Genomic DNA, 27,131 nt, shown 5'->3' with positions numbered 1-27,131 from the left:
TTGTCCCTGTACGTAGTCTTCAAAACAATGCAAGGCACAACTTTACAAAAGATCATGTTTATTGTTTTACTATTAAATACAGAACATATAAATCTACAATTTTAATGCTGTATTTGTTGTGGTTCAAAAATAATTTTTTTTCCATGTGCAGCCCATGGTGAGAAATGATAAAAGTGTCTACAGTAGATCTTGCTCCACCCACACAGTCTTCTTCTGCTCCTCAAATATTCGCTCTTTAATTATTCTGATGAGGTCGTCTGTCCCTGGCCAGGCGTCTGGCTCCAGGCTGGCGTAGAGGCAAGGAATGCCCTCCAGCTCCTTCTCTTTTGCCCTACTTGACCTCAGAAACTCCTCCTCCGACTCCAGGCGCAGTGGCAACTTTCTGTGTGTGGACAGGAAACAGGAAGGAAACAACTTAACTGTGGTAGCTGTTGTAAGGTTCTGTTGAAAAATGATGACAACCTAAAATCAAAGTGTGTGTGTGCACAAATTGTACCGACAACAATCGGTTTCAATATTAAGAACCGTTCCTTTGAAATGTTCCTGTCAGTCTTTTTTTTTTTTTTTTTTTTTTTTTAGAGCACAACTGGCATTTGAACAAGGGTGTGTAGACTTTTTATGGGGGGGGGGTTCCCCTACCGCAGCTTTTTGACATTTTTTTCACATATCTTGACAAAGATGATGATTGGGTATATATTCATCCTCAGGAGGTTTTTGACACAACTAAGTTCCGCTTCCAGTAGACAGTGTTTGCCCTGAAAGAATATGCATAGTTCAGAACAAACAGTGAACAAATCACAAAAGTACAAATAAGTCAATCTGGTAATGATTGGCTGTGCAAGCAACCTTTGCAGCGATGGCCTCTATGCTTTCTGTGGCGATGAATTCAATAGAGGGACTTTTGTCTTTGTAGTGAACAATGGACTCTGCACTCAGTTTCTGATTATACTCCTCTTTGGGTAAAATATCTACAAAAATAAGAAGAGGATAATGCACACAAAGGAACATTCCTGAGAATGGTTGAACAAATGTTGGCTGTAAAAATCAAGACATCTAACACAAGCAAGCAGGAACAGAAAGTTGTTTCTATCTTGAGACATCCGTGCAAGCATCACTCAAGTGACTTCTCAGCAGAAACTAAAGTGATGATTGTCATTTTGCTTTGCAGCACTTTTTACAAGAGTGTGTGTGTGTGTGGGGGGGGGGGGGGAAATCAATCACATCATTCACATTCCAAACAAACCTGGTTTGCACATACTGAAGTCCATGACACCTCCCATATTAACTAATTTCTGTGAAAGTGTTTTGGCTAAAGCAGATGGTGTGAAGAGGACCGGTCTCTTCCTCTCAGTCCACTGGGGCGTGACAACACTGTAGGGGGTCAAGTTCAAACTCCTGCTCATCTCCCCCTCGGGATCAGCTCCATCTGCTTGCACCAAAGACAAACTGATGTAAAAGCAGAACAATTTGCATCATTTAAAAAAAAAAAAAAAAATGAAGACTGACCTTCTGGTCTGAGTGCGTCTAAGCCCTGTCTGGGGAGAGTTGTGCTACTGGAGGTTACGATCCTCACACGCTCATTGCTGTTCAGTCGCTTGTATTTGGTATCCGCCCTGCCGACAAGCTTCAAAGCACCAATAATGACAGTCATTAATCATGAAATTATTTGAAGACTGCCCCTTTCACATCATAACACACAGTGAAGGTAATTTTATACAGATAGGACTGGATACACTGGCGGAGCTAGGGGGGGGTACTGCCTCCCCCCATCCTAAAATATGTAGTGGACATCCAAACAGAATTTTTCTAAGAATATTTTGTAAATAAAAATGTTTTGCAGAACCCCCCCAAGAAAAAAAAATCCTATCTCCGCCATATGTCATTTCAATCCAGGGTCTTTCTGAATGTAGATGATGCTTTGTTACCTGCATGATCTGAGTGAGGAAGATGCTAGCTCTGGACATGCGCGGGCTGGCTTTTGGATCAGAAGAGAGGCTGCCTTCTTCTGCCTGCAAAGTGTTCCAGATATACAATCATCATTATATATCCATTAAAGTCATTATTACACCTTTGCTCCACCTTGTCCATAAAAATACCTTCAAATATATTTACCCTCATGCTGCGCTGCATTTCATTTTCCTCTTTCCCCCCTCGACACATCAACTTCTGTATCTTTACTAGAAGGATCTGCTGGGCCCTACGTTTACAGTCACAAACACATTTGTACTTTGTCGATGAAACCGTTTGACTTCTCAATAGAGCTTGGCATACCGTGAGTTGCTCGGCAGAGTCCCGCGATCTGGCAGGTCACAGCCGCTGTAGGGATCAACTCGGGCGCACAGCCACTCACACTGGCCTCGGTGCTTTGTGTCCACAACGTGGACCACCTCATCGCATTGCACACTCAGCGAGCAGTTGTCTGACTGACTGGAGATGTTCATGTTCACCCGTATGTAGAAAGAGTCTCCAGAAACCCGCGTACCTTCTTCAAGGTCCCTCTGGAAACGACGGTAAGCTGGCGTGCACAATACACTCACCTGAGTCCGATAGAAAAACGATTCTAATGCTGTCGGGGGACATACGTACAATCAAAGTTGGCTCGGTAGTGCAGTCTGATCAATCCGGAGCAGTACTGCTGCACCCAGTGGGCTTCCTCCAGGGTGCTGGTTTCCAACGAAATCCTCTGGTTCTCTCCACGTATGCGCCCGTCAAGCTGAGGAGCGAGACACACGTGATGGATTGACGTGAGCATGCCGAAACATTTGCATTAAGCCATCGGAATCCACTTTTGTGTGGTGATTTGAATTCCATCTCACCAGCAAGAGGTGGTGACCTTCTCGCAAGCCGGTCTTCTCAGCAACGGAGCCCGGCTGGACAGATGAGATGAAAATCCCACTGTCATTGCCTCCAGTGAGAGTGATGTCCTTTAGTAGGTTTTCACCTAATAACGTCAACTCCTGCATGGGCTTCAGGGCTGAGTTGATGCTGGACATGGAGGACAGAGACGGACGAAAAGGCCTGCGCACGCAAACAAACGTGAACAATAGAGGAAGCAACCAAATGCTTATGTGTGTCATGTATACCTTTCCAGGGAAAGTTTCCTGAAGATGCTATTGACCTGCTCCATGTCGTAAGCGTCCATGACTTCTGATTGATAGGATGATGAAGATGAGTAGACGGAAGGTGGACCACGCTCAACTTCGTCCTCTAAGGATGTATTTTGGAGATTGAAACCTTGGCAGCTTTGATAGCAGGAAGGACGTTTTTGCAAATGATATTACCAAATTCCATAGTGTCACTGTCAAAGTTCGAGAGGCTGGAAGAAACCAAACGGAGAGGACCCATTTTTATATTGCCGACATTAGCTTCTAGCGCTAATCAGCATCTGCAGCTTGTTGCGTTAGAAATCTAACACCTTTTTCTCAGATAGGAAAGTTCCTCAGCCAATAAAACCAAACAAAGAACTGAATCCAATGAGGTCATCACAATTACAGAGTTATTCAACTAACAGCGTGTTTCGACAGTACCTGCGGGGGCGGAAGTCGTTTTCGTTCTCCCGTTCTCTGCGGTACAAAGACGCTTTCTCGGGGGGCTCGGGCTGCGTGGATTGGATGCTGTCGGTACGGTAACGCATCTGGAGATATTTTTGGGGGGAAGGATCAGATGACTCCATTGACATACCGAATAGCGTCGTTCTCACCATATTTGCCCGGTTGGACTGTTCTGTCAAGGAATGATAGCTTTGATACGTGAGGGATGAAGGGGCCATGCTGGGTGAAGGAGGGAGGGACATGCTGCTGGCGTTTAAGTTTGCTGTCCGAATTTCAAGAAGTTCTCCACCGTTGGCAGGATGAGAAGGCTCAGTATTAGCCACGAGTTCTTTGGGTACCCAGCTGGGAGACTTTGCTCTGTTCTGAAAGGTCAAGCATACAGAACTTGTAGTTATGCGCCAGTGTTTTGCTTTTGTCCAAAAATGAGATAACAGGCAAATTGAAAAGAGTAAATTGAAATAAATGTTAAAGTTTGAATTCATTCTGTGGTCATTTTGAGCGATGAACTTAGACTAACTGCTTTTAGATTGGGCCTGCGTCTGAGGCGGGACTCCTCAGGTGGAATCCTTTCCTCTGGTGACTCGTCACTGGACCATTCTGACTGGCCCTGGGCGGGTTTTAGCTCCCGCTGAAAGAGGATAGTTGGGGTTACGTCCCTTGGTAAGCTCTGAGGAAAAGAAAAAATACATCTTAAATGTGCCTTTCACAATTCCATTTTTTATTTTATTTCCAACCTGATCCAAGGCAATATCCTTGGAGATGCGTCGCATGCGAGACTCCAGCGTGACCAGCTGAGCTTCTTTCCGCACCATCTCGATTTGGAGCTCATCGCTTTTCTCCTCCAACTCTCGAATCTGCTTGCGATACTTGTCTTTGTCGATCAGACTCTGTGAGAACTGGTGCTGGGCCTCGTCTCGGCCCCGGAAAGCCTGGGGCGCCGAATATACGTTTTATAAAAAAACGGCGCATGCTTTTTGCGGGTATATGTATATTAAGTCACCTGGTCCCTCTCTTTCTCCACTTCTTTGAGCTGCATGGTGATGGTGTCCATTCGGTTGCGGTACATTTGACAGTCTTTCTGCAAAGTGGAGCACTTTAGCTCCAGATCCTCCTTCTCCTCCAGATACTATGCACACACAAACAATGATCACACACTCAGGAAGTTTTTAAAATGTATATTGGAAACATGTATTTATTACCTTGTCTCGCAGTTCCTCTGCCTGCCTGACTTCCTCATGAAGGTTGTAGATGCGGTTGACCAGGTCCTGTCTGTCTTCGAGCGCTTCCTGTCTGTCATGCTCCAAAATGTCAACAATGTCTTTGTCTGAAGTGGACAGGGGACCAGACTGGGCATTCAAAAACAAAAAATAATTTCATTTTTAAAGCAAAAGGTGAGATTTGATTGCAAGTTAGCTAAATGCAAGTTTGTCCGCACCTGGCTTTTGGACTGAAGCTCCTGTAATTTGATTTTGAGTGTCTCGTTCTCCCGCTCGAGCTCAAAGATCTGCTCCCTCTTGGGACGTTTCTCGATGTCGTTCTTCAGTATGAGACTATGCTTCCTCTCCATCTTACACTCTTCCTCCATCTTGTTTAACTTGTGCTTGAACTGATCGATCTGTTTGAACACAGATGAAGAAGTGGAATATAATAGAGATCCCTGTGGTACTCCTGGAGCTATGGGTGTTGATCAACTTTGAATAGAAACTTGACATTTGGATCGGATACCTCCAGCTGCAGGTCTCTGCTCCTCATCACTGCTAAGTTCTTCTCCTCGCTCAGCGCGGCGTATCTCATGGCCAGTTTGTAGTTCTCATCCTTGACTCTCAGCAGCTCATCGCTGTAGGTGTTTCTTTCTTCTTTCATTTTGTTGTACCCTGCAAAGCCAAACACAGGAAGTGGGAATCAATTTTGTAGGCGTAATAAATTCATGTCATGAAACCGTGGAGGAAGAAGAATAAAGAGGGTAGGACAAGGAAGGAGGAACTAGAGTGTTCCTATGATTGCACATTTTCAAATCCACCCTGACCACGAGGAATGTAACGTCATCATTTTCAGAATAATAATGTGACAGACGAAAGGTTCCCATCTCATGCGCTTCCTTGTGTTGTTTTGCAATCTTCCGATTCTCGCGCACTTTTATATGTATTCGATTTTTTTACTCTGTTGCGAGGTCTGAAGTTCCTGATTTACAAGCCGCAGTTTCTTCTGCTCATCCTCCAGGGTGCAGTTCTTCCTGCTGAGCTCAACATGCTGCAGGGCCTTCACTTTCGACTGCTGCTGCAGCTTCATCACCTCGTTCATCAAAAACTGGGTCAGACCTTCATGACCTTCTTCCACTGCGGAAAAGCGGAAAAGAATTAAATCACTTAAAATCAATTGGGGACGTAAGGCTTTGATTTGAGCAGAAGATGGTCTCCCACCTACGATGGTGGAGAAGCGCCGTGTTGGGTTCTTCCCCGTGACCTGTTTGTAAAGTTCCGGATAGTAAAATTCCAAACTCTCCAGAAAGACCACATAGCCCCGCTCTCCCTTGGAATGCAGGATGTCAAGAAGGCGACCTGATGGGAGATTAGCATATTTCTTTATTTCCTTAAATGTCAAAGAAAACAGATGACATACTTGCGCGGTTGGCTTTGGAGACCAGCACTAAAGAGTTGAGAATCTCATCTTCATCTTGCTCATCTAGCACTTTGCATTGGCGGAGGTACGGGGTGAGCCTAGCCGGAGCGACGATTCGACAAATTTCATAGCGTTTGCACTCCACCTTCTCCCACCGTTGCTCAACGTCGTCAAGGATACCCGGTGTGCCGTTTTCCATCTCATGCGTCCTGACAAGACAAAACAAGACAAGACAAGACCGCCATTTGGTGGTTGTGACATTCAGGGTTTTTTTTTTTTCCCCCCTAGTTATTTATAAAAGTGCGAGCCAAATCAATGATTTACCTTTCAAATGTAGCCTGAGGAGTGGAAACAAAGTATCACCTGCCACAACTTGAGGGTGTGTGCCCGGGTTCGATGCAGATCACAGTCTAACACACACGCACACACACACACACACACACCTCTGCAGTAACCGCAGATATGCTTCCTCTTCTCTCTGCTTTTATTTTAGACTATGTTGTCAAGAAAATTCACCTTTGTTTCCTCCTTGCCAAACCAGATGTGCGTAGAAGCCTCATCTCGGGGGAGTTGAGAGTCATTTACACATGAGTGTGTTTCACTTTCATAGCGGTTTTCACACTTAGTGTGAGAACTAAAAACTAGGCGTTGTCACTTTGCAATGCGCTTTTGGCACTTTATATTACAACCAGCGAAACAATCATTTGCGGCAACGCATCCTCATATCTAAACAGCAGGATGATAATTCTTGTCATCCTCATTCGACAAATATGACGATCAAACGAGATGATTCGGAAACTGTATGAATCCATCACCTGTATGTAAATGAACTGACTCCGTCCGACGACTCGTCGAGAGTCTAGACGGAGGTGACGCGAGGTCCAACCTGTTATTAAAACAACTCGACATTTCCTTTCTGTGTAGACTCCAAATTCGTGCGCAACATGCTTCCCTTATCTTTTGTGCCGTGATCTAGATTGACGTGACACAAACCAACCAGACCTGTCAGTAAATACAAATTGCTGTTTGTTAAACACTGGATGACATTCTTGGCTAAACTGGACAGACGATCAAACTAGTGGAGAAAATCACTACAGTGATTATTAAACCAAAATAACATCATGCTGAAGAAAATGTAAGATGCAAGTATCTTCAACTAAATAGTGATTTTAAATAATACACACTGACTTTAAATTCTTGTTAAATGTCCTCACTTAAATGAATATCATTAATTATCATAGATAACATAAGAGTCGTTTGAGAACATTTATTTTATTGGAGTTATATTGTATGTAGAGTACATTAAAAAATATATTTTTTTACTAATTTGATGTATTTTAGTTTAACAGATGAACTTTTCACTATTGTACCACCACATTCAGATTGAAAATAGGCCATGCAATAGAGGGGCCGGAATTTTCATTGATGTAGATATAAAATGGTTCAGGTGTGTGCAAGCCATCATAAAGACTTCATTGTCCAAGCCTTAAGAAATGTGAGATGCCTGCCCTTGTGTGTGGAGTCCAATGGAGGAGAACAGGAATGAGAAGTTTTCCCCAATTCTTTTCAATTGTTTTTTTTTAATTATTTTTTTCCCCACCTAAATAAATCTGCCTTTAGATAGAGATTAACAACTTGGGTTTTGAAGTGACAGATTATTAAAAAAAAAAAAACACCTATTAGTATAATGCAATGACAGTGTCAGTCAAAAATGAGCATTGTTATCTTTGTACTTCTTTTGTTTGTGTAAGTAACGCTATTGTTGTGTAGAAAATGCAGAAACTATAAAGTATGCCCAACCCTTTTGAAGCAGGTGACTGTTTTCCATTTGACGTCAATTGTGCAGAGCTGGTTTGACATACAGCTCAACTTCTTGCTGCAGCCACTTAATGAGTTCAATATTCTCCATGTTCCAGCAACAATCAAAATTTGGGTTTACCTGAAATGTGGTCGATGTGGACCAGCAAAGTCGGGAGAAATTCGAAATGACGAGGCGTGCCACTCTGTGTTGCTGCTGCTGCTGCAGCTCTTCTTCTTCTTCTTCTTCTTGTCTTTTAAAGAGCATGTATGCTCTTTACCTTTCCAAGTCTCGAAGACGCGCAAAGTCAACTTTGTCTCAGACTCCGTCCAAAACAGTCCTGAAGTGAGAGCGCGGACGCAGAGAGAGAAAGAGAGTGAGAGAAAGGGACTGACAGAAAGAGAGAAGTGGTGGTAGTGGTGGTGAGGGGGCGTGCATTTTGAATCTACCTGTACCGTATGACGTTTCCTTCAACTATTTTATTTTTGTTACAGTGACCTTTGGGGGTCGTTCCTTAGTTTTGTGTTAACCTCTGTAGTAAAGAATGTTCTTCCGTCTCTTCCTATATGACCAGTAGTAGTAGTAAATGATATTTATTATTATTATTATTATTATTATTATTATTATTATTATTATTATTATTATTATTATTATTATTATTATTAAAGAAATCTTCTCCTACTTGTTAAAAAACAAATATGTAGTACTTATTGAACGGTGCTTTGTATACTAGCGCCACCCAGTGGCCTGTCATGATGACTGCTTTGGCTTACCCCGGAAATTGTTGCTTCATTTTCACCACCACCACCAAAATAAAAGCATCCTAGCTATCGTTGCATCGTCTTCCGGTGCAGCGCTGTCGCCATCTCCTGGACATGTATGTAAAATGTCGTCGGGGACGACTTCTGGGAACCCCAAACAAATAATCGAGCTTTTTTTCTCCCCATTTGTGTCTTTTGCTATATTCTATTTAGTTTGTACAACTAAAACTGCGTGACATAAAAATGCCGCCCCACTCCTGGATATGGACGCTGAGGAAAAAAGAAGAAATGATTGATGCACTGGAGACACTGGAAGGTTTTGGAGAAGGATATTAAGGCTGACGTGGGAGATGGAACAAATGCAAGTGGCCTACAGGAAATTGAAGTGGAAAGAGAACTGTTAAAAACATTGAAAGCTGGCAGTAAAGTGGCTGAGGCATGTAATTTATTAGGGGAGAGACTTTATATTGTATCGTCATTGAAGGAAGGCCAGAAGAGAAAAACGATGAGGAGGAGGAGAAGGAAGAAGATGACAGCACGTTTGTTACTTCACATTTAAGATCGTCGCATTGTCTCACAAACGAGTGGTGACATCACGGGTCACTTGAAAGCTTCGTAGAATCTTATTTGTTGCGCCACAAAGAACTTTGACTGTTGTTTGTGACGTCACGGGCGCATCGACAGGATGCGCGAAGCAAACGCACAAACTGACTAATGGGTAACTTCGACAGACAAGGTAAGCTTCTTTCTTCAAATTACCTAATTTAGAGGTGATGTTACCAGGGGATGTTTTTTGTAATTATCTTAGAAATTGTAGTAAGATGGAGTTTGGCAGTAAGATGTTTTGGACTGAAGTCGACAGACATGGAGGTGAGCGCCCAGGCCTTAAGGATCTATTACACGTCTTGGGGGAAACTGCACAGCTCCCGCATTCAGAGAGGAGGACAGCGTCTTCACAGGAGCCTCATGCTCATCCAAATGATCGAATCCTCCAGCGACCTCTACTACTCTGCTCTGGCCATCGCGCAAAGCGGCCAACGGGTGGCTGACAATCCCGCAGAGACGTTCACAGCCGCTAGCAATGAGGACGAGCGCAAGGAGACCATGGAAGCGTGCCTCGCTATCTCTCAGTGATGGATGGATGGATGGATGGATGGATGGATGGATGGATGGATGGATGGATGGATGGATGGATGGATGGATGGATGGATGGATGGATGGATGGACGGATGGACGGATGGACGGATGGATGGACCCGCCCCCTTTCTCCTCTTTGTGTGAGGAGGCAACAACCAAAGCATTACCAAAGTACAAATGCATTGCAAAAGGAAATATGATGGCTCCAATTTGATATACGTAACAGCTGGAGGGAAGCACATGTCATTGAAATGGAACTGGAATAAACCTGTGAATCCAATAGAGTTGCCAAACTATCTATTAGAGATAATATTTTTGTTCATCTCAGTACAAGCACTTTTTCAAATAATAAAACAGGAAAACTATTTTGTGTACAAGTTTGTTTTCCTTGTGCTGCTCTTTGTGGTGGCAGTATAAAATACATGGAAATATTGTTCATTGAAAAGTCACAAAACCTCTCAGCTCATCAGTACGGCACTAATTCATCTTTGCAGAGGAGAAAGAATATTGCCGACATCGGGTCAAATTAGGAAAGCCGTTCATATCAAGCAGCACCCTTGATACAATTTCCGTCTGTTAGCGACACGAAGACTGCAAGTATCTTCATGCTGACAGCTTGTTTTGCACTTGAGCTCTTTTAGCCTCTTGTCACTTTGTATAATAAACCAAGAGCAGGAATGACAACTGCGAAATTGAGCGAGTATCTTGACAGCGAGAACAACTTTTTCCTATGCTTTTTTTTTTTTCCGCCAATGTGACAAAACAGAAGGACAAACATAGTTTGATGGTGTGACATTCTCAAAGTCAGAATATAATATAAAGCCTTTCAACTGTTTGTGCACGGCTTCTTTTGAACGTCCCCGCACTTAGACACTTGTCTCCTGGGAAACCACTGCTTAGAACACACACCAAGAGCTGCCTGGAGGGGGCCGAGTAAGATTGGAAAAAAAAAAAATTATGCAAGTGAGAGGAGCAGAAATGGCACTCACACAAACACACAACTCCCCTTAGTGTAAGAAGCCTCAGCCAATACGGTATTTCTGTTCTTGGGATGTCAGCCTATCACAATCCTTCCTGCTCACACACCCACAGGATTGTGTGTGTGTGTGTGGAACAGCACCGAGGCAGGATTGAGGGGGAGGCAATATGCCAGAAGATGCCGCTCGTGTGTGTGTGTGTGTATATGTGTGCGAGTGTGAGAAGATTCTCCCAGCAGGTGCTGATGTTATGCTGATGTTGGTCCTTGGGGAGAAACTGAGAGGGAGCCAAAGCCCAGACTGCGGCATTCTCCATGAAACTGGATCACCATCTCACGCACATATACACCATGTCAGCAAATATTTAATTACCCCCAGACACAGTGGTATCAAAAGAAAAAAAGTGCACACACACACACATGCAGGCACATCATGGAGGGTCAGCGATGGAAAATGTGTCTCCTGCGGTCAGCGGAGGAAGCTGAAGTTCCCTCCATTTTATCACAAGCAGCAGCAGCTTCATTACAAGGCTGCCAAAATGGAGTCCACTGATGATTAAAGGGGCAGTCGGCTCACACACAACGCACACACACCTGACAGCGCAGCCAAAGGAAACATTTCAAGCTGCCAAATGTTCACTTAAGCTTTCATTCAAATATATTGCCAGAATTTTAGCCTATTTTTGCATTTGAATCAGCTAAAAACAAGAAATACTTGATCATGTAAATCTGCACAAAGGCTTTGGTACACCTGCATTTTATTATCTTTTTTTTTTCAAATATATTCATTAAAAAAACTAAAGTAACCACGATGTCTTAATCAAGAAATGTCTATTTTTAATTTGAAATTCCTCCTTCAAAACTCACCCCAAAAAAATTACACAGAACCCCACAAGTACAGTTCCATCTGTTTATTAACTATAAAATACTGAGTTACTAAAACCATTAAAAAGAAACACTGGTAAACGTGGTCGTTGTCTGTAAAAAAAAAAAAAGTTCCTTACACATACAGTATAGAGCAACAGTATATATCTGGTGTCTGCAATAAAATGTATTCTTTTGCATTTTTACAAGATTAGACGTGTACAAAGTATATTCTGATAAGCTTCTCTCTCTCTCCCTCGACAGTGAAGGATCATTTACAAAACGTAGATCATTTTTTTCTAGTCATTTTCAAAATAATCTTGTTATATGTCTGTAACAGGACGAGTTACGATATCGAAGGAACAGCAGACGAAGAACCAGCCTCCAGTCCACCTCTCTCTCTCTCTCTCTCATTCTCTCTTATACTCTCTTGCTCTCGCTTTCTAGCAGCTAGCTCCCAGTGCCTGTCAGCAGGCGTGGACGATTGTTCAGAGAGGGGGTAAAACGTATGCATATAATATACACACACCCAAAAAAAAAAAAAAAAAATCACAGCAAAAGCAAGCCAAAGAAAACAAATAGAATCTGATTATACAAAATAGAGCAAATGAAAATGAGGACAAGTTGGGGAATGAGGGTGTGCACATTGGACCCTGTAAGGCTGAACTTTGGATGTACGTGGGGCTGGAAGGCCTTAACACACCCAAGATGGGTTACAAAACTAACACACACAAAGACACAAAAGTGCTTTTAACAAACATTCAGAAGCAGCACTTCTTGTCCATTTGTGTGTTCTATCTTTTGTCTGGATGTACCTTGTCAAACCTCAAATATTAACATAACTAGCAGCATCATGATCAAACGTTTGTGTTTATTTTAGAAATGCAAAGCTCGATTTAGGAGTTGTTGTTTTTTTAATGGAAACTATAACCGTAGCAAAGATAAAGATAACAATCGTTAGTGTCTGCAATGGCGCCTCAGATGAATGGAAGTTAACTGGAAAGATATTCAGCGCAGATGCAGAAAACGTTTAGTGGCCGCAAAAGGGCCAAAACGGAGTAGGCTTAACCATTTGGCAAAAAAAAAAAATCATTATCATGATGGTCGTTAAGGCCTGGCTAGGAGAGTGCGGCCATTGCTTATTCTTTAGCGTGACATTCAACAGCTGAAACCTAAAAACGGTCAAATTAGGCACGTCGAAAAGTGGCTGAAAGCGTGATGCCTGTGGGACTCAAAGGGACTCAGGGGGCTATGGAGAAAAAGAAAAAAAAAAAAAGCAGAAGACGCCCTTTCAAAAAGTTGTTCAAAGTGCACTCGTGGTAAACAGAGGCACTGGCGGAGCTAGGATTTTTTTTCCTTGGGGGGGTTGCTGATAAAGACTCATTAAATGCGTGGAAATGTTGAGAAGAAAAAAAAATCCCATAAAAATCAGAAAAAGTCATTACCTGGCTTGGCACCTGGGGGGGTCTAAGCATATTTAGGAGGGGAGCAGTGCCCCTGCAGCCCCCCCTCTAGCTCCACCAGTGCGTAGAGACTGAAACTTGCTTGAAAGGATGAATGCATGACAAAAACAGACATACATTGAACTTGACAATGTGTTTACAAGATCGGATGGGGGGGGGGGGGAAATCAAATCAAATCAAAAATTCCATCCTGAGCTTCCAATATTTGTGCAATCCATTTGATTAGTTACCCGGTTTTCTATCTCACATTTTGCACAATGTGGACAAAATCTATTGCTCTGCTTTCTGCCTAAAATCAATTTCCGGGTGGATTTAGGTCTTGCGGTGGCTAACAACGGAGAAGTGCTTTTTAAAAAGTAGATCACACGTCCCTCCGTCGACTTGCTCTCTCTTTAGCCTGAGTGTCTGAGGGAGTTGGAGACACTTTTGAACCTGCCTGCCTGCCTGCCTGAGTTTCGATTGTCAAGGGGAGCTACGGGGCTTTGACGTGAAAAATAAAAACGCCCGCGAGTTCGATTTGATGATTCTAAGTGCTCTCTGTTTGGAGGGAGTCTGGACCTCTTTCTCTTTCTGTGCATTGCTTCCTCTCTGTCGCTCCTGCTGTTCTCTACTGTAGATACATGGAAAAGACTTGAGACATGACTGTTACATCACCACGGCAACATCGGAATCACAACCTGTGTTGTCATCCACGTTTCCTTAAAGCTTCTCCACTCTTCGAGAAAAAGTACTCTGACATAGCTAGCACGTGAAAATAAAACACTCACATTTGCCTCTATATAGCTTTCTGTTACACGGGAGTATTTACACGACGAGTGTGTTCAGACGAGTCCATCCGAGGGTTTGTTTGTGTGTGCGTGGAGCGTCCACGTGTCTCGTCACCGACCAACTTGGAATGATCACCTGGTTTTGCTGGTCGGGTCACATTTTGGTTGGAGAGAAGCGCAAGCTCGCTTGCGCGTTTAGCAGATGACCGGGACGCCGTCCGTGTTGAAGATCATCCCCGTGGTGGGCTCGTAGGTGCCGGCCAGGTAGTAGAGGTCCTCGCTCTCGGCGTAGCGACGCTTGTCGCTCATCTGCTCGTACTCCTCCACGCCGACCACCAGACATTTGTGACTGACGGTCTGCACGTCGTTCTCGTCGCTGTGGGACGACTGGTAGAGGGCGCGCTGCACGCACATACAATTATTAGTATATTATATCCGACTTGATTGATATATTTTGCTTACCTCCATGAAGTCTTTTCGTTGAATGGAAGACTGCAGAGCTGCTGGTAAAGACTGCCCACATATTTGTTCCCAGTTCTCAAAGGGGGACAACGTTTGACGATTAGGACTAACGTTAAAATGGAAATATATACGAGCTGTGTTATTTGGTCGCTCTTCTTACCTTCTTGTCGGTGAGTTTCTTGCCAGGGTTGGTCTCCTCTGGATGGTAGAACCAGTTGACCCTGACCACCATGTTGCTGCCCCACGATTCCCACATGCTCTGAATGCGACCGATGAAGGGCAGGTTGGGCCTTCCCGCCGACAGGAAGACGGCGCAGTCGCCGATGCGAATCATCTCCCGGCCACGCACGATGGCCTTGTAGAAGAGCTTCTTGGCCTTGCCTTTCATTCCTCGCCTCTGCAAAAGCGGAACGAGAAAGTGGAGCAAAAAAAGACGGCTGAATGGTTCCGCGAGCGAGAGTTGTCTGCTCACCTGGGTGGGTTTCCCGAACCACTTCCAGAGTTGTCTGGCTGGAAGGAAGGCAGAAATCTTGGGCCTGTTTTCCACACTGGGGAGACGTTGGCGTTTGGCCAACTCCTTGGTGGTGGGGAGGTGGACGCCCTCCCGCCGCTTGGGCCTCCCCACTTTTCCTTCTCCTCCGCTGGGCTTGGGTTTGGGAGGGCGGCCCCTTTGCCCAGAACCTTTGCCGGTGGCCGCTTTGGCCGCTTTGGCCGGAGCCGAGGAGGTTGAGAGCGACGGTGACGGTGAAAGGGAGCCGGGAGACGCCTCCTCGTCTTCCTCCACTTTGACATCCACCTCCTCCTTTAGGTCCTGCTCCTCCTCCTCCTCCTCCTCCTCCTCCTCTTTCACTTTGTCCTGCGCTGCTGCCGGCAAGGGAGAGATGGGGCCGGGCGGAGGGGTGGCGGTCCTGTCTTCGTCGGAACTGCAGGAGGAATCGTCCGTGGAGGATGAAGACGAGGAGGAAGATGAGGACGAGGACGACGAGGAAGAGCCGGAGCAGGATGAAGAAGAGGAAGAGCAGCTGGAGGTGCATTTCTTCTTTTGCTTGACACTCCCTTTGCCGCTTTCTCCTTCCGACTCGGAGCTGCTGCTGCTGCTACTGCTGCTGCTGCTGCTTTGAGACTCTTCCTTAATCTTCCTCTCCTTCCTTCTGTCCTCCTCCTTTTGCTCGTCTATTTTGCTTTTCTCCTCCCTGGCGTCGGGTTCCTGCCCTCTAGCGCGGCTCTCCCCTCGCTCTTTAGCCAGCACGTGCGAAGTGTAGGCGGGCTCCTTCTCCCGCAGGCCAGGCTCGCACTCGGGAACCCTGGGTTTGGATTTGAGCGGTTTCTGGTCGGCCAAGGGGGCGGGATCCCGTCTGACGCTTTGGCCCTCCAGCAACATCAGAGCCTTTGTTTTTTTAGTTTTGGGCGAGGTCACGCCCTCGTGATCAAGCTTCACGAGGGGCTCGGCGGAGGCGGGCTTCCGCTTGACTGTGTCTCCCTGTCTGGAGGCGGGCTTGATCCTGGAGATGGGCCTGGAAGCCAACTGCTCAGACGGCATCTTCAGTTTGGGTCCAGAGAGAGGTCCCGATGCCGTTCTGGGAGCCAGGGATGAACCGGATTTGCCTGCCGACAGTCTCGCAACCGAGCTGGGGATGGGATGGAGAACAGATCCGATGGGTCTGGAGCTGCCGTGATGTTCCGAGGCGGCTTTGCTTTTGGGCGCTGGGGTAGAGGGAGATCTGGGAGTGGAGACACCGGGCTTTGCTGTCACACTGGGTCTGGACACGGGCCTGTTGGCGGCGCCGCTGACGTTGGCGGCGCCGCTCTCTCTTTCTCTACGCTGACCGTTATACGAGGTCAGATTGGGCTCGCTGTACAAGTCCACAGTCAGGATCTTTCCGTAGGTGGACGGGTAGGATGACGAGGAGAGCTTGGCTTTCAATTTAGCGGCAGGAGCCGAGCCGCTCTTTCTGGGTCCTGCCGAGGAGGTCGGGCTACTTGAAGGGGACGACGCGATGGAGCTCTTGTGTCCCGGTTTTGCCGCGGGGCGCGAAGCGGGCCGTGGCTTCTCCTGAACTACTTTCTGGACTGACGAGCTTCTATCCTGGGCTAGTTTGGTGGAATCCTGGGATTTGTCTGGGGGCTGGCTGGACGATGGAGACTCGTTTTTTTCCTTGCAGTCGGAGTTCAAGGAGGTTTCTGGGGTGGGAAGAACAACAACAATACAACATGATGAACAATGATGAAGCTCATGGTGCTCCAGAAATGTCATTTTGTTTTGGACTGACAATAACTCTAATGACTTTATTTTTAAGTTGGGCTTTGGGGAGCAAATGACTGTGAGAAGAATTCCACCTATTGTGCAAGCACGAGTCCCTGCAACAATGAAGCCAAAGTTCGAAGCGGTTGGTGCCCCACCTTTTTTTTTTTTTTTTAAATCTTTTTAAAAACACACCCATGGTTCTCTATGATGATGTTTTCATTGTGTGGATTTGTGACTTTTGTAGTTAACAAAGCAGCAAGGACTGAATTTAAACGCTTTCAGGCTTACTTCGTCTGGCAGTTTGTTATATAACCGAGGGTTTCTTGATGACAATGACTCATCACAAAATGACATCATGTTGTCTCATTCTATTTCAGCCCTTGAGTACTCTGAAGTAGTCAAACATAAAAAGGTTTTGATTTTTCTGGCCCAAGACAAATCTCAATGATTTCAGTTGTGCTCACCTGGTTTGGATTTGGGCTTGCGACCAGGTTTCCCCTTGACCTTTGGAGCGCTTTCATCACTCTTGGCCTCTTTGCCCTCCTTGCTGCATTTGCGCACCCTCCGGCGGGAGCAACTGGCCACCAGAAGTGCAGGGGAAGGCTCAGCGCCTGCACAAACATCATCAGAAGAACGTCTTGATTATAGCTACCCAAAAAAATATTCTATGCATTTTCACAATTGGAAATTGTAAACTGATATGAAATTCTCTGCATGTTAAAACCACTCCTAAAATGATGACAGTAATATATTTAACTGACGTTTGTCGCTATATAGCATAAAAGATTCGACACACATGCCTGCGGTTTTGTAGACCAAAACAAAACAGTGTACTCTGTCACGCAACAGGTGGTGCTCTAACCCTTAACCCCAATGTCACTTCAGCCAATCAAATGCGTGAAGGAAGTTATTTTGAGAACAAGGGTAAATGGAGGAAACGCATGCATGTGTGTCAAGAGCGAAACCGAGTCACATTTCTCTATACAGTCGGCAAAACCCAACAAATAAAACTAAGCCTCAAAAAGGGTTGGAAAAATATTGATCTTTCTTGGCACGCTGGAAAAGTTTTATGAAGTCAGTTCAGCGCGACCTCAAACATACTTTGCCAGTGGACAGATTTTTGAGACACCCACCCACGCAGACAGGAAGGAATCTTGCGAATAAAAACAGGCGTGAGCTAAAAGCGCAATTCTAAACCAACTTTACTGCGACAGAGGTCGAGCAAAAGCCCCCAAGGACCACTGTGTAAACAAATGTCCTCTTTGTCCAAGGGGAGCTATTTGACTTCACTGTTCTGTGTTGAAATGCGGAAGAAAAGAAAAAAGGAACAAGCGCCCATGAAAATGGTTGATGTACAGAATGTGCTCACAGTGGATTTTGTAGTCCGGTGGCAGAAGTCGGATGTGCGAGAGAGGGATGCGCCCAGTGTCGCCATCGTCAAACTCCACCGTGATGAGATCGTCCTTTTCGTCAATGTCGGAACTTCCTGTTTTGGGAGGAACGCAGCAAAATTGAAACTTGATCGTTTCAAAACACTCTCGTGCTGCAAAGTTGGTGTTTTTTCCTACTGATTTTTTTTTTACATACGCCGCAGCTCTGTCTAATAATACCGCAAAAATAAACATATTGTCAAATAACTAGCTCTCTGTGACCAGTGTGTGTATACTACATGCTAGATTTACACCGGCACACCACTAAGATCAGATATAATAATAGTTGAAAAAGCCCAGTTGATATTATACATTTGCTGCCAGCTGCAATTCAATTATAAATTGACTATGACTCATAGCATTCAAGCGCCGTGTGTGTGTGTGTGTGTGTGTGTGTGTGTGTGTGTGTGTGTGTGTGTGTACCGTTGACAACTGTGCCAGGATAAAGGCAGCGGTACTGCTGACTCCAGTAGGCAGCGATGCGGGTGCCCTCGGGGAGATAGCGCACCGAAGGAGGCTTCACATCAATGATCTGAACATAGACGAGAATAAAGGGCTTGAAATGTCAGCGCCATGCTAGCGCGCAGATTTTCTTTCCGCTTTGTTTATTAATTTCATCAAGACAAAAGCCGCGCAAAGGGGAGAGGGCGAGAGCTCGGGGAGCTTTAAGCGCATGTGGCCGTCACATGACGCTTGACCTACTTTGTTTCATGCATGTTTCATGTTTCACTTTCAGCACCGAGCGGCCGGCCGGCCGGCCGACATCTCGCGTGTCGCTAGAAATCCGAGCGAGAGCATCCGAGCCTGCCGTCGTGACATTGGGTTTACTCACAGCCTCCTGTAGCAATTGCTCCAAGCAGTAGATGTGCGGCCGGTTGCCTCTCTCGCCCTCCACCACCACGCTGTATCTGAGAATTCACAATGCAGCAGATAAATAAATTGGAGTTTCCTTTCTGTGATTTCTGTCCATTGCGTCATTTCAGTTTAATTAAGTGTATCTGGCTGAGGCGGCTACGCTACCGCTATTTTCGCAGCGTACCTCTATTTTACATTTGCACCCGAGAAACCAAAGGGCTGACGACATCATAATAAATGCACTTCTTTGTCTCTATTGTCGCCCAGCTCACATTTACATTCCCAGAGAATATTAATCCTGCTTTACAGGGGATTAAGTCGAGTTTTCTTATAACTCAGCCACGCTGGATTTGAGCAATGCTAAGTGAGCGAACGAGAGCTGATGTTTTTTTTTTCCCATGTCAGAGTTTGTCAAATGCTCTTATTGATTTGCTGCCAGCGATTAAGATGTTAAGTATGCATTACGCTGCATTCCGCCACATGAAATAAAAAAAGGATCCCTTTAGAACAGTTTAACCTCAAAACCTCTTAACGGTCGTTCAGAGAAAACCATAAACAGCTCACAGTCATATATTCTTTATCCTCTGCAAAGAGCAACCAATATCATTGCCGTACAGATGAGGCGAGCTGAGACCAGTACGGACCGCGGAAACAAATATAAACACATTTTGTGTAATACTCACATATCAGGTGAGTGCACGGTGTTGACGTGTCCCGCGTACAGAAGCTGATCATCCATTGGGATCAAAACCCGGAGTCCGTCCGCCAAAGAGTCCTTGTCCAACACGCACTGCACTGGAGCTGAAAACAGCAAATCAAAAGAAAACACAAAACATGAATACACATGCTGCTTTGTTTTTTTTTTTTTTATATAAATTATGAGTGTCAACAATCGCTGACCGGGTGTGGAGGACCTCTCGGGCACACTGCTGCCGCTACGCCGCGGGATGAGCTCGTCTTCGCTGAAGCTGCTGTCCTGATTGGGCTCAAAGTCTTCATCAGCGGCCATGCTCTCCATCAGTCGGCTCACTGCTCCCCTGGACTGCTGGAAATGACACGCGAGGAAATCATATTCCTTGATTCGGTCTCACCCAAGCATTCTAGTTTTGACCTTGCCAGGATAATAAGCAATTATTGTACGCCGCTAATGACTTCTCAGCTCATCAGTCACCTCACTGACCTCCCGGGCCTTGGTCTTTGCTTTGGATTGGCTCTTCCGCGCCGGGCTGAGGCTCAGCGCCGTAGCGTTGTCTCTTATTGGACTACTCAGAGAGGACGGGCTGACGGGCAGAGAGGAGGAGGAGGAGGATTCCTTGGGCTTCTTTTTCTGTTTTACAAATGTCAGAACACAAATGGTTCCAATGAAGACAAGCGCAAGCACACGCGGGGTGGGAGAAGCCCGCAGTTGTCCTTTCTTGTCAGCAACATTTAAGACAGCGGGGAAGTGCTGCAGTGATTGAAGAGCTGGGAAACCCTGCTGGAACTGTGACACGTGCACTAGTGCTGGGAGAGGATTTGGAAGAAAAGCAAGAGGAACAGAAAAAGAGTCTCCCGCCAGTTGCTGAGGAGATAAATAATTGACGTACTTTCACGGCATCTTTGCTGTCTCTGTTGGGAGGAGGCTGTTTGGGTCGGGAGACGGCTTTCGGGGTGAGCGGCGGGGCCGAGCTGGACGAGGAGGAGCAGCTCTGACCCGTGCCGGAGGACGACGACGTCTGGTTGGCTGAGGCGGTGGCGTCGTGGAGGAAGATCCGCTCGCTACGTCGTCGGTTCCAGGCTTCGTCCTCGCTGAACACGCCCGAGCCGGAAGCGGTCGCCAGATCGAAACTGAAGCGCCGCTGAGGTCGAGGCGAGGGTCGGCGTTGTTTGATTGGTAGCGGCTTGTGTTTGACGGCCAGCGTTTCGTCGCGCTTGCTCGGGCTGCTCTGCTCGATACGCCGGTTGGCCGGGGGCAACAGGGGGAGTTCCGGCGCCGAGCGTTTGCCGTGCAGCAGAGAGGGGAACTTCCTCAAGCGCAAGTCGGAACCGGAGTCGGACCACTCGCATTCTGATGAACCTGGTGGTGGGAGGAGGACACAAATCAAGATTGTCAACAAACACAAATGAATACCGGAAGACTTCCCTCTATGGTACTTTGCATTGTAAGTTAGCATGAAGCTAATTTAGCTTCATAAATATGCATTCTTAAATGCTCTTGTGCCAATTTTACAGTCAATAAGTAGAAGTGACAAATAAACAACTTGAAGCAAGCACACTTGGCCTCTTTGGAGATTTGTGTGAGCCTGGGAGTGAGAACACAAACTGTGGAATAAAATCAACTGTGTTTGAATGAGAGCCACCTCTAATGTTTGCGTTACGTAATTCACATAAGTGGAGCAATATATTTTAGACTGAGCTCTCTGTTTGACGCTGATAAGCATGATCATCTTTTTGAAAGTGGATTTCATTAGATGGTGCGTGCGATTGGTCCGTTCGTGTAAAGCCACGCAAATGTGTTGGATTCTCTACCATCAATAATTGCAAGAATAGTACTATTGATTCCACCTAAACAAATGCATCATTGAAGAGTGAAACATTACATTCACCACAATGTGACAATTGGAAATGAATGAATATTTAACAAGGCTGGCAAACCAGAGCTGAGGAAAAAACAAAACAACACTCAGGCAGATAAACCTGCTCAACCGCAAAGCGCACAATCAGAGGAACCATCACAGCTGTTGTCCTTTTGTTCGCACACTAGATAAGGAGACTCGTCTTTTTTTGTGATCAACAAAACAGGAAACACGAACCCTCTCTGCAACTCCGCTTTTGTGTATTGCTCTTACCCAGAGTGCTCGATCGGCTGTGATGTTTGCCATCGGGGAGAAGGCTCAAAGGGGCGGAGCTGACGGGGAGAACGCTGGCCGCGAACCTGGCCAAAAGACCCAGGCCGCTCTCCTCGCAGCCGCCGTCTTCCCAATCGGAATCCTCGTTGTACTCATCCTCGTAATCATCCTCCGAAGAGTCTGTTTAAGGAAAAAAAAACATTCCGCTCAGAGCCGGGATGCGATTGTTGTCACAAAGCAGCTCTCTGCGATTCACAAGACTCCTCTCGCAAAAACAAAAAAAAAAAAAAAAAAAAAAAGTGCCCTGCTTAAAATGACACGGCAGCCTGGATTGAATTAACACATTGATGGATGGAAGCCACATCACATCCAAAAAGCCTGTATGATCCAGATTCTGCTGCAGACACTCTACCTCACAGTCCACATACCATTAGCACACTCACAAATGGGGAAAAACCATGTGACCTCCGACCTTAACATTACTATTTACAACCCCTGAAGGGAGTGTAAAAACGTCAAGAATCCACTTCCTCCTTCAGCTGTGAAAAGATATTGCGGCAAGCAAACAAAACACACAGATAGTAAAGCATATTAGCGCTGTGTTGATAGGAGTAAGCGGGTTAGGTCCAGCAGATGAGCAGGAGGAGTCTCCGAAAGAGTGTTAACACGGGGGTGGATGCACAGTACAGATAGTAGCAAACAAGCATTATTGTCAACTGAAATTTGCACTGGTCATCAAAAATGTTTTGACTCATAGGTAAGCGATATCATGCATTGGTTATATTGCATTTATCCTGAGGTTAGACTCTACCAGAGGTCAGCAAAATTGTCATTCTGTGAAAATATGGATGCATATTTTTCAAACTATAGAGGTACTGTGAATCCACATGGCGTGTTAACAATGGCAGGCGGACAACAGAGAGGACAAGGCAGGCACTGGAGAGGACAGCCCCTGTGAGGCCCTTTGCTTTGTTTTGCTTTGAGTAACCATGGCAACAGCCTTTAACACTCAATAGATACAGGTATGAAAGGTAGAACCATGGCTCTCAAATAAAATTCAGGTGAAAGTTGAGATTGCGTGAATGGATTTGAATTTCGGCCGTGTGAGAGCATTCATTCATCATCCTTGACACTCAGGTTAATGTCCATGTACTAGTACACTCCTGTTCCTCCATTGTAAGACAATTCAGCTGTCTTACGAGTAATATTTTTCCCCTACTATTAGCACTTTGCTGGAGTATTAGAATGTAATTAGATTGCTGCATTAAAAATAACTTGAGCTGATCTTTATTTGGAATTGTCCAACTTGAGAGAACAGAGCACATTAGTACAGACAGACTTTAAGTTGCATATCAAGGATATGGAATGAATGCTCCAACTTGTTAGCGGTGGAGAAAAGAAAGGGGCACATCCTACTTACAGAACAGGTGACAGGGGTGTGGCCTCAGGCAGGGTGGGGCGGGGTGGGCGGGCGGGCGGGGCAGCAGCACAGCGGCCAGAGTGCAGCCTAGCCTTAGCGCAGCCACACCTTAGCATAGTCTAGCGTAAGCTACGCTCTGCTAGCCGTGGCGAGGAAGCGTTCAGGATTAAGGCTGAGCGAGTCCTTGCCAAACTTCTGCAATGTCGGCGGCGGCAGCGGCAGAACAAGCACGTGGAACAGGCAGAGAGACACTCAAAGCATCGCGGCAAAGACAATTTGGGGAGGCGACAGAGCAAAGAGGTTGACAGCAAAAGAAAATGGGCCCCCGGGGGTTATTGGAAGGTTTAGTAGACAGACAAGGAGCGCTTTTGTCCAAATATCCCAAATGTCAATCAAAACAATCATCAAAACACGGTAATTTAGACCATGAAGGAATTGAAAAGGTCTAATCTTTCCAACCTCTCAACCTGGCTCAAGCTGAGGGATATTGGACAAACACAAAGCTCTGGGAAGAAGGTGCAGTTGGACACGATGACAAAGACAGACGGACGGACAAACGGACGGACAAGACAGATGAAACCAACACAAGGACCACAAGCGTGTCGCTTTCCGTACTAATCAAATCCAAACCTTTAATAAAGCTTTTTATAGGTACCAAACTGCAATACAACTTTGTGGAAAAAACAAATCTCACAATTCACACAATATTTCAATTCAATGTACAAATTCTACAAAATGCTTTTCAATCCAGGCAATAAAAACACCATAGAAATATGTAAACCCTTCCAAAAAACAAAAAAAAAAAAACAAAGGCAACTTTGCAGAGAAACCAGCAGCAAGAAAGAGGTAGGGATGGTCAAGCTAAAGCACAGTCTGAATAAAAAGCTGCCTTAGCAAAGAGCAAACAAACACAAGCCGTGACAGACACCATATTGTCTGACTCAACGGTAAGAAGGGGAGGGGAGGGGGGGGGTGTCAGTAACCTTGATCGAACGAGTCGTCGGAGGAGCTCAGGCCCGCTTCCTCGAGCAGCAGGGATAAGTGCTTGTGTTTCTTCTTTTTCTTCTTCTTCTTTTGCGACTTAGACAGCGCCGAGGTCGGCGACGAGGCGGCGTGTCTCTTCCGCTCGCCGAGGGACCGCGTCCCCGACAGAGAGGGCCAGCCCCCTCTTGCCCAATTGTGACCCTCAGAATCCGAGTCTGGTACAAGGACAGAGATAAACCGCTAACTATCGGAGAGGCGCCGGCATTGAATTCAAAAGGATAATCGCAATGTCGTGGAAAAACGGCGCCGGAATTGAAATCGAGCACATAACTTCAAACATTATTACTTTGATTTCTACTCACTGTTCGAGCAGCTGCTGAGCTCCGATCTCACCGAGGAGAAAAAAGCACTCTTCTTCTGACCTTTCACCTTGCGTAGGGCCTCCGAGGACTTGGCGGCCACCTTGTGTTTGCTTTTGGACGGCGAGCGGTCGTTTGTTTGCCGGCCGTCGGCCGACTTGCCCCTGGGCCGCTCTTCTTTGGAGCCGGAAGCCGCTTTGCGACACGAGTCCAGGCGCGAGAGCGAAAGCGCTCGGTCCAGGTCGGAGGCTAACTGCTCCTGCTCGCACACGTGGCCGCGTTTCACCTTCGGTCCCTGACGACGGCACCGAGGCATCATTAATCGAGAGCGGCCTGTCGGAGAACGGACGACGATACGCGCCGGAGAGCGGCTTACCTCGGGAAGATGACCGCCGGAGGCGTCCTGCTCTTTCCAGCTTTTGCTCTTTTTCTTCTTTTTGATCTTCAGCCCTAGACTCCCCACGTCCGTCTCCTCGTCTTCTCTGGAGCCCAGAAACCTTTTTCTCTGTCCTTCCCCGGTTTCAGAGTCCTCCGAGTATTGCGTCGACCTGGCCACCCTGAGACGAGGGAATCAAAAAATGGGTCAAAGCTGCCCGGTCGTGATTTATAGCTTTGCGACTCACTTTGCGGGCCTGCTATCCGGTTTGGGAGGCGTGGCCAAGTGCTTTCTCTTCCTTGGTCGACCTCTGCCCCGCCTCATTAGGCTCCGCCTCTCGTCCTCCTGCTGCCGTTCGCTGACATGACGAGAAGAGTTAACGTCGTGCGTGTGCACGTTTGGAGAAAGGTTCCGCTCGGCACTTACTGCTTGTCTCGGCGTCTCTGCAGCTTGCTCATCTCTCTCTGCTTCTCCTTGTAGGTTTTCTGCAGCTCAGCCAGGCGGATGCGGTATTCCACCTCCACGGCGTCCAACACGTCCATGGACATTTTACTATAGAGCTGCAAGGGGGAAAGAAAGACGTTGAAGCCTTTCCCTGCCACATTGCGGCTTGATCCTATTTCTCTTCTTACCGGCTCCTCCTTCCTCTGCCTCCAGCTGTACTTTCTGTCGGGATCCAGTGTTCTGGGCAGATCAATGTGGGACTGTTTCTCGATGGCCTCCAGTAGAATCTGTCTGCTCGCCTCGAGGAGACAGTCCAAACCTTCCATTGCTAAATCTGAATGGGGATGCAAAGGGGAGGGGGGGTTATTGAAAAGAGTTGAGAGACGCGAGTAGGATCATCCTCAGATGCCTCACCGGGCTCCGTGCTGATGCTCTCCATTTCCCGCCGGGCCATTTGGCTGAGCATGGCCATGCCCTCCAGCGCCACCATCTCCAGCGGACCGGCGCCGCTGCAGTTATCGGGAGTCCGGGCGATGGCCGATGCCGTCTGGCCGAGCGGGTACGGCTCGGACAGCTCGCTGGCTGCGAGCAGAGCGAGCATGCCCGCCATGGGATCTTCAAGGACCGGCGGCTCGGGAGGGATTCTGGTGACCGTTTCCTTCCGACTTGGTGTGTGTTGCTTTGGAGACGTTGCTTGATGGGATTCACAGACAGCGCTTGTGCCCGGCTTAGCGGATTCCTGGCCGTCCACGTCGGACGACCGGTATTGCGTCGGCTCCGGATCCGCCGCAAGGGGTTCCGTTCCGTGGAGCGGAGAAGGATACGCATTCTGGCACTGATATGATTGTACCTCTCTTTTCATCTGTCCTCCCTTTTCTTCAGCCACTCTCTGGCGAGGACTGGAAACCCGCGGAGGGATCTGCTGAAGCGTCAACGGGCCCCCGTCGTCCTGTCGATTGTGTCGCGCTCCAACGGGACCGCAGCTACGCGCGAGCGGAATCGGGGGCTCCGGCGTCGAATCGGACCGATGCTTTTCCACGACGGGTTCCTGTTTCAGGAAGGGCTCATTCTTTGTTGTCGGTTTTTGCGCTTTGAGGTCGGCATCCGGCGGCCTCGAATGGAGGTGGGCTGTGGTACTCAAGTCCAAAGAGTGGGCGTGGTGCCGTGGAACAGCTTCTGCGTTTGCCGCGGCGCGCGATGCCACGTGATAAGTCGGAAGGGGCGCGCCGAAGGGAGCGCCCATCGACTGGTAAGGGTAACCGGGCGAGAGCTCTGCAACCAGAAGAAAAATTGTCAAGGAGAAAGTCGGCGACAACCAAAGTGTAACGTAACGACTCACCCGAGTAGGCATCTGGAAAAGCAGGCTGACGTCCTTCTCGCCGCTGCCCCCTTTCCGCCGCCTGTCCGTCATCGGCAGACTCGTGTTTGGGCAGCCGCGGTGAGGCCGGGGGCGGCGAGGCCGAACAAGGGGAGGATGCGTGCGGCAGCAACGGCGGCGGGTGAGACGACACTCTCTGCCTGGATTCCTCCGACTTGAGGTTGGTCGCCGGTGACGGCGGCAGCGGGGTGAGGGAGGACGTGGAGGGCGTGGACGAGCGAGACCGCGGCGGGGGCTTGCGGGGATGGAGGACGGGCGACGGGGAAGACGACGGCCGGGCTTTGGCTTCGGCGTTCTGCTTGTCCGCTTTGTCGTCCGAGCCCGGCCGCTGCTCGCTGGCCTTGAAATGCTCCTGAAAGGCACGGCACGCTGCTCAGTACTCGCTCCTTTGCTAACTCGACCTAAATGTCACTT

General features: G+C 47.0%; 2 protein-coding genes across 7 annotated transcripts in view; both read right to left on the bottom strand.

The window, feature by feature from the left end:
* Positions 1-41: 41 nt before the first annotated feature.
* card11 (caspase recruitment domain family, member 11) lies at positions 42-8,379 on the bottom strand. 3 transcript variants are annotated; one of them, XM_049744049.2, is made up of 25 exons: positions 8,110-8,379; positions 6,495-6,580; positions 6,171-6,379; positions 5,972-6,109; positions 5,711-5,887; positions 5,277-5,425; positions 4,987-5,166; positions 4,751-4,897; positions 4,552-4,677; positions 4,286-4,480; positions 4,069-4,218; positions 3,701-3,913; positions 3,528-3,634; positions 3,282-3,316; positions 3,084-3,207; positions 2,817-3,018; positions 2,587-2,713; positions 2,272-2,515; positions 2,113-2,197; positions 1,926-2,009; positions 1,507-1,624; positions 1,244-1,426; positions 847-968; positions 640-755; positions 42-382 (listed from the first exon to the last, which is right to left on the bottom strand). In XM_049744049.2, the coding sequence occupies exons 3-25, from the start codon at positions 6,367-6,369 to the stop codon at positions 178-180; spliced, it is 3,426 nt and encodes a 1,141-aa protein (XP_049600006.1). In that variant the 5' UTR covers positions 6,370-6,379; positions 6,495-6,580; positions 8,110-8,379; the 3' UTR covers positions 42-177. The 3 variants fall into 3 exon arrangements, with proteins under 3 accessions (XP_049600006.1, XP_049600008.1, XP_049600007.1); XM_049744051.2 differs by lacking the exon at positions 8,110-8,379 and adding an exon at positions 6,687-8,098; XM_049744050.2 differs by lacking the exon at positions 6,495-6,580.
* A 3,359-nt stretch (positions 8,380-11,738) lies between these two features.
* tnrc18 (trinucleotide repeat containing 18) overlaps positions 11,739-27,131 on the bottom strand; it is a 30,277-nt gene continuing 14,884 nt past the window's right edge. The window contains exons 10-30 of one of the 4 annotated variants that reach the window (XM_049744001.2): positions 26,679-27,069; positions 25,754-26,611; positions 25,528-25,673; positions 25,322-25,455; positions 25,143-25,253; positions 24,896-25,076; positions 24,523-24,814; positions 24,160-24,375; positions 21,757-21,936; positions 20,515-20,984; positions 20,100-20,255; positions 19,829-19,973; positions 19,612-19,729; positions 18,906-18,981; positions 18,497-18,605; positions 18,013-18,129; positions 17,108-17,254; positions 14,871-16,579; positions 14,559-14,795; positions 14,399-14,473; positions 11,739-14,338 (exon numbers count right to left, since the gene is read on the bottom strand). In XM_049744001.2, the coding sequence (XP_049599958.1) occupies positions 14,132-14,338; positions 14,399-14,473; positions 14,559-14,795; positions 14,871-16,579; positions 17,108-17,254; positions 18,013-18,129; positions 18,497-18,605; positions 18,906-18,981; positions 19,612-19,729; positions 19,829-19,973; positions 20,100-20,255; positions 20,515-20,984; positions 21,757-21,936; positions 24,160-24,375; positions 24,523-24,814; positions 24,896-25,076; positions 25,143-25,253; positions 25,322-25,455; positions 25,528-25,673; positions 25,754-26,611; positions 26,679-27,069 (6,075 nt within the window). In that variant the 3' untranslated portion in view covers positions 11,739-14,131. The remainder of the gene's footprint in view (positions 14,339-14,398; positions 14,474-14,558; positions 14,796-14,870; positions 16,580-17,107; positions 17,255-18,012; positions 18,130-18,496; positions 18,606-18,905; positions 18,982-19,611; positions 19,730-19,828; positions 19,974-20,099; positions 20,256-20,514; positions 20,985-21,756; positions 21,937-24,159; positions 24,376-24,522; positions 24,815-24,895; positions 25,077-25,142; positions 25,254-25,321; positions 25,456-25,527; positions 25,674-25,753; positions 26,612-26,678; positions 27,070-27,131) is intronic. The other 3 variants (XM_049744002.2, XM_049744004.2, XM_049744005.2) reach the window with 3 other exon arrangements.

This window comes from Syngnathus scovelli, chromosome 16, assembly GCF_024217435.2.
Source record: "Syngnathus scovelli strain Florida chromosome 16, RoL_Ssco_1.2, whole genome shotgun sequence".
Taxonomy (NCBI): domain Eukaryota; kingdom Metazoa; phylum Chordata; class Actinopteri; order Syngnathiformes; family Syngnathidae; genus Syngnathus; species Syngnathus scovelli.
The sequence above is the reverse complement of the archived record's forward strand: the minus strand, read 5'-3'. Positions and strand labels throughout refer to the sequence as shown.

Bases quoted from the DNA above. Each gene is read 5' to 3' on its own strand.
- card11 (XM_049744049.2), bottom strand. From the start codon at position 6,369: ATGGAAAACGGCACACCGGGTATCCTTGACGACGTTGAGCAACGGTGG. The intron at 5,426-5,710 runs GTAAAAAAATCG...TTGGCTTTGCAG, and splicing joins ACTTCAGACCTCGCAACAGA to GGTACAACAAAATGAAAGAA. The intron at 2,714-2,816 runs GTGAGATGGAAT...CTCGCTCCTCAG, and splicing joins AAGGTCACCACCTCTTGCTG to CTTGACGGGCGCATACGTGG.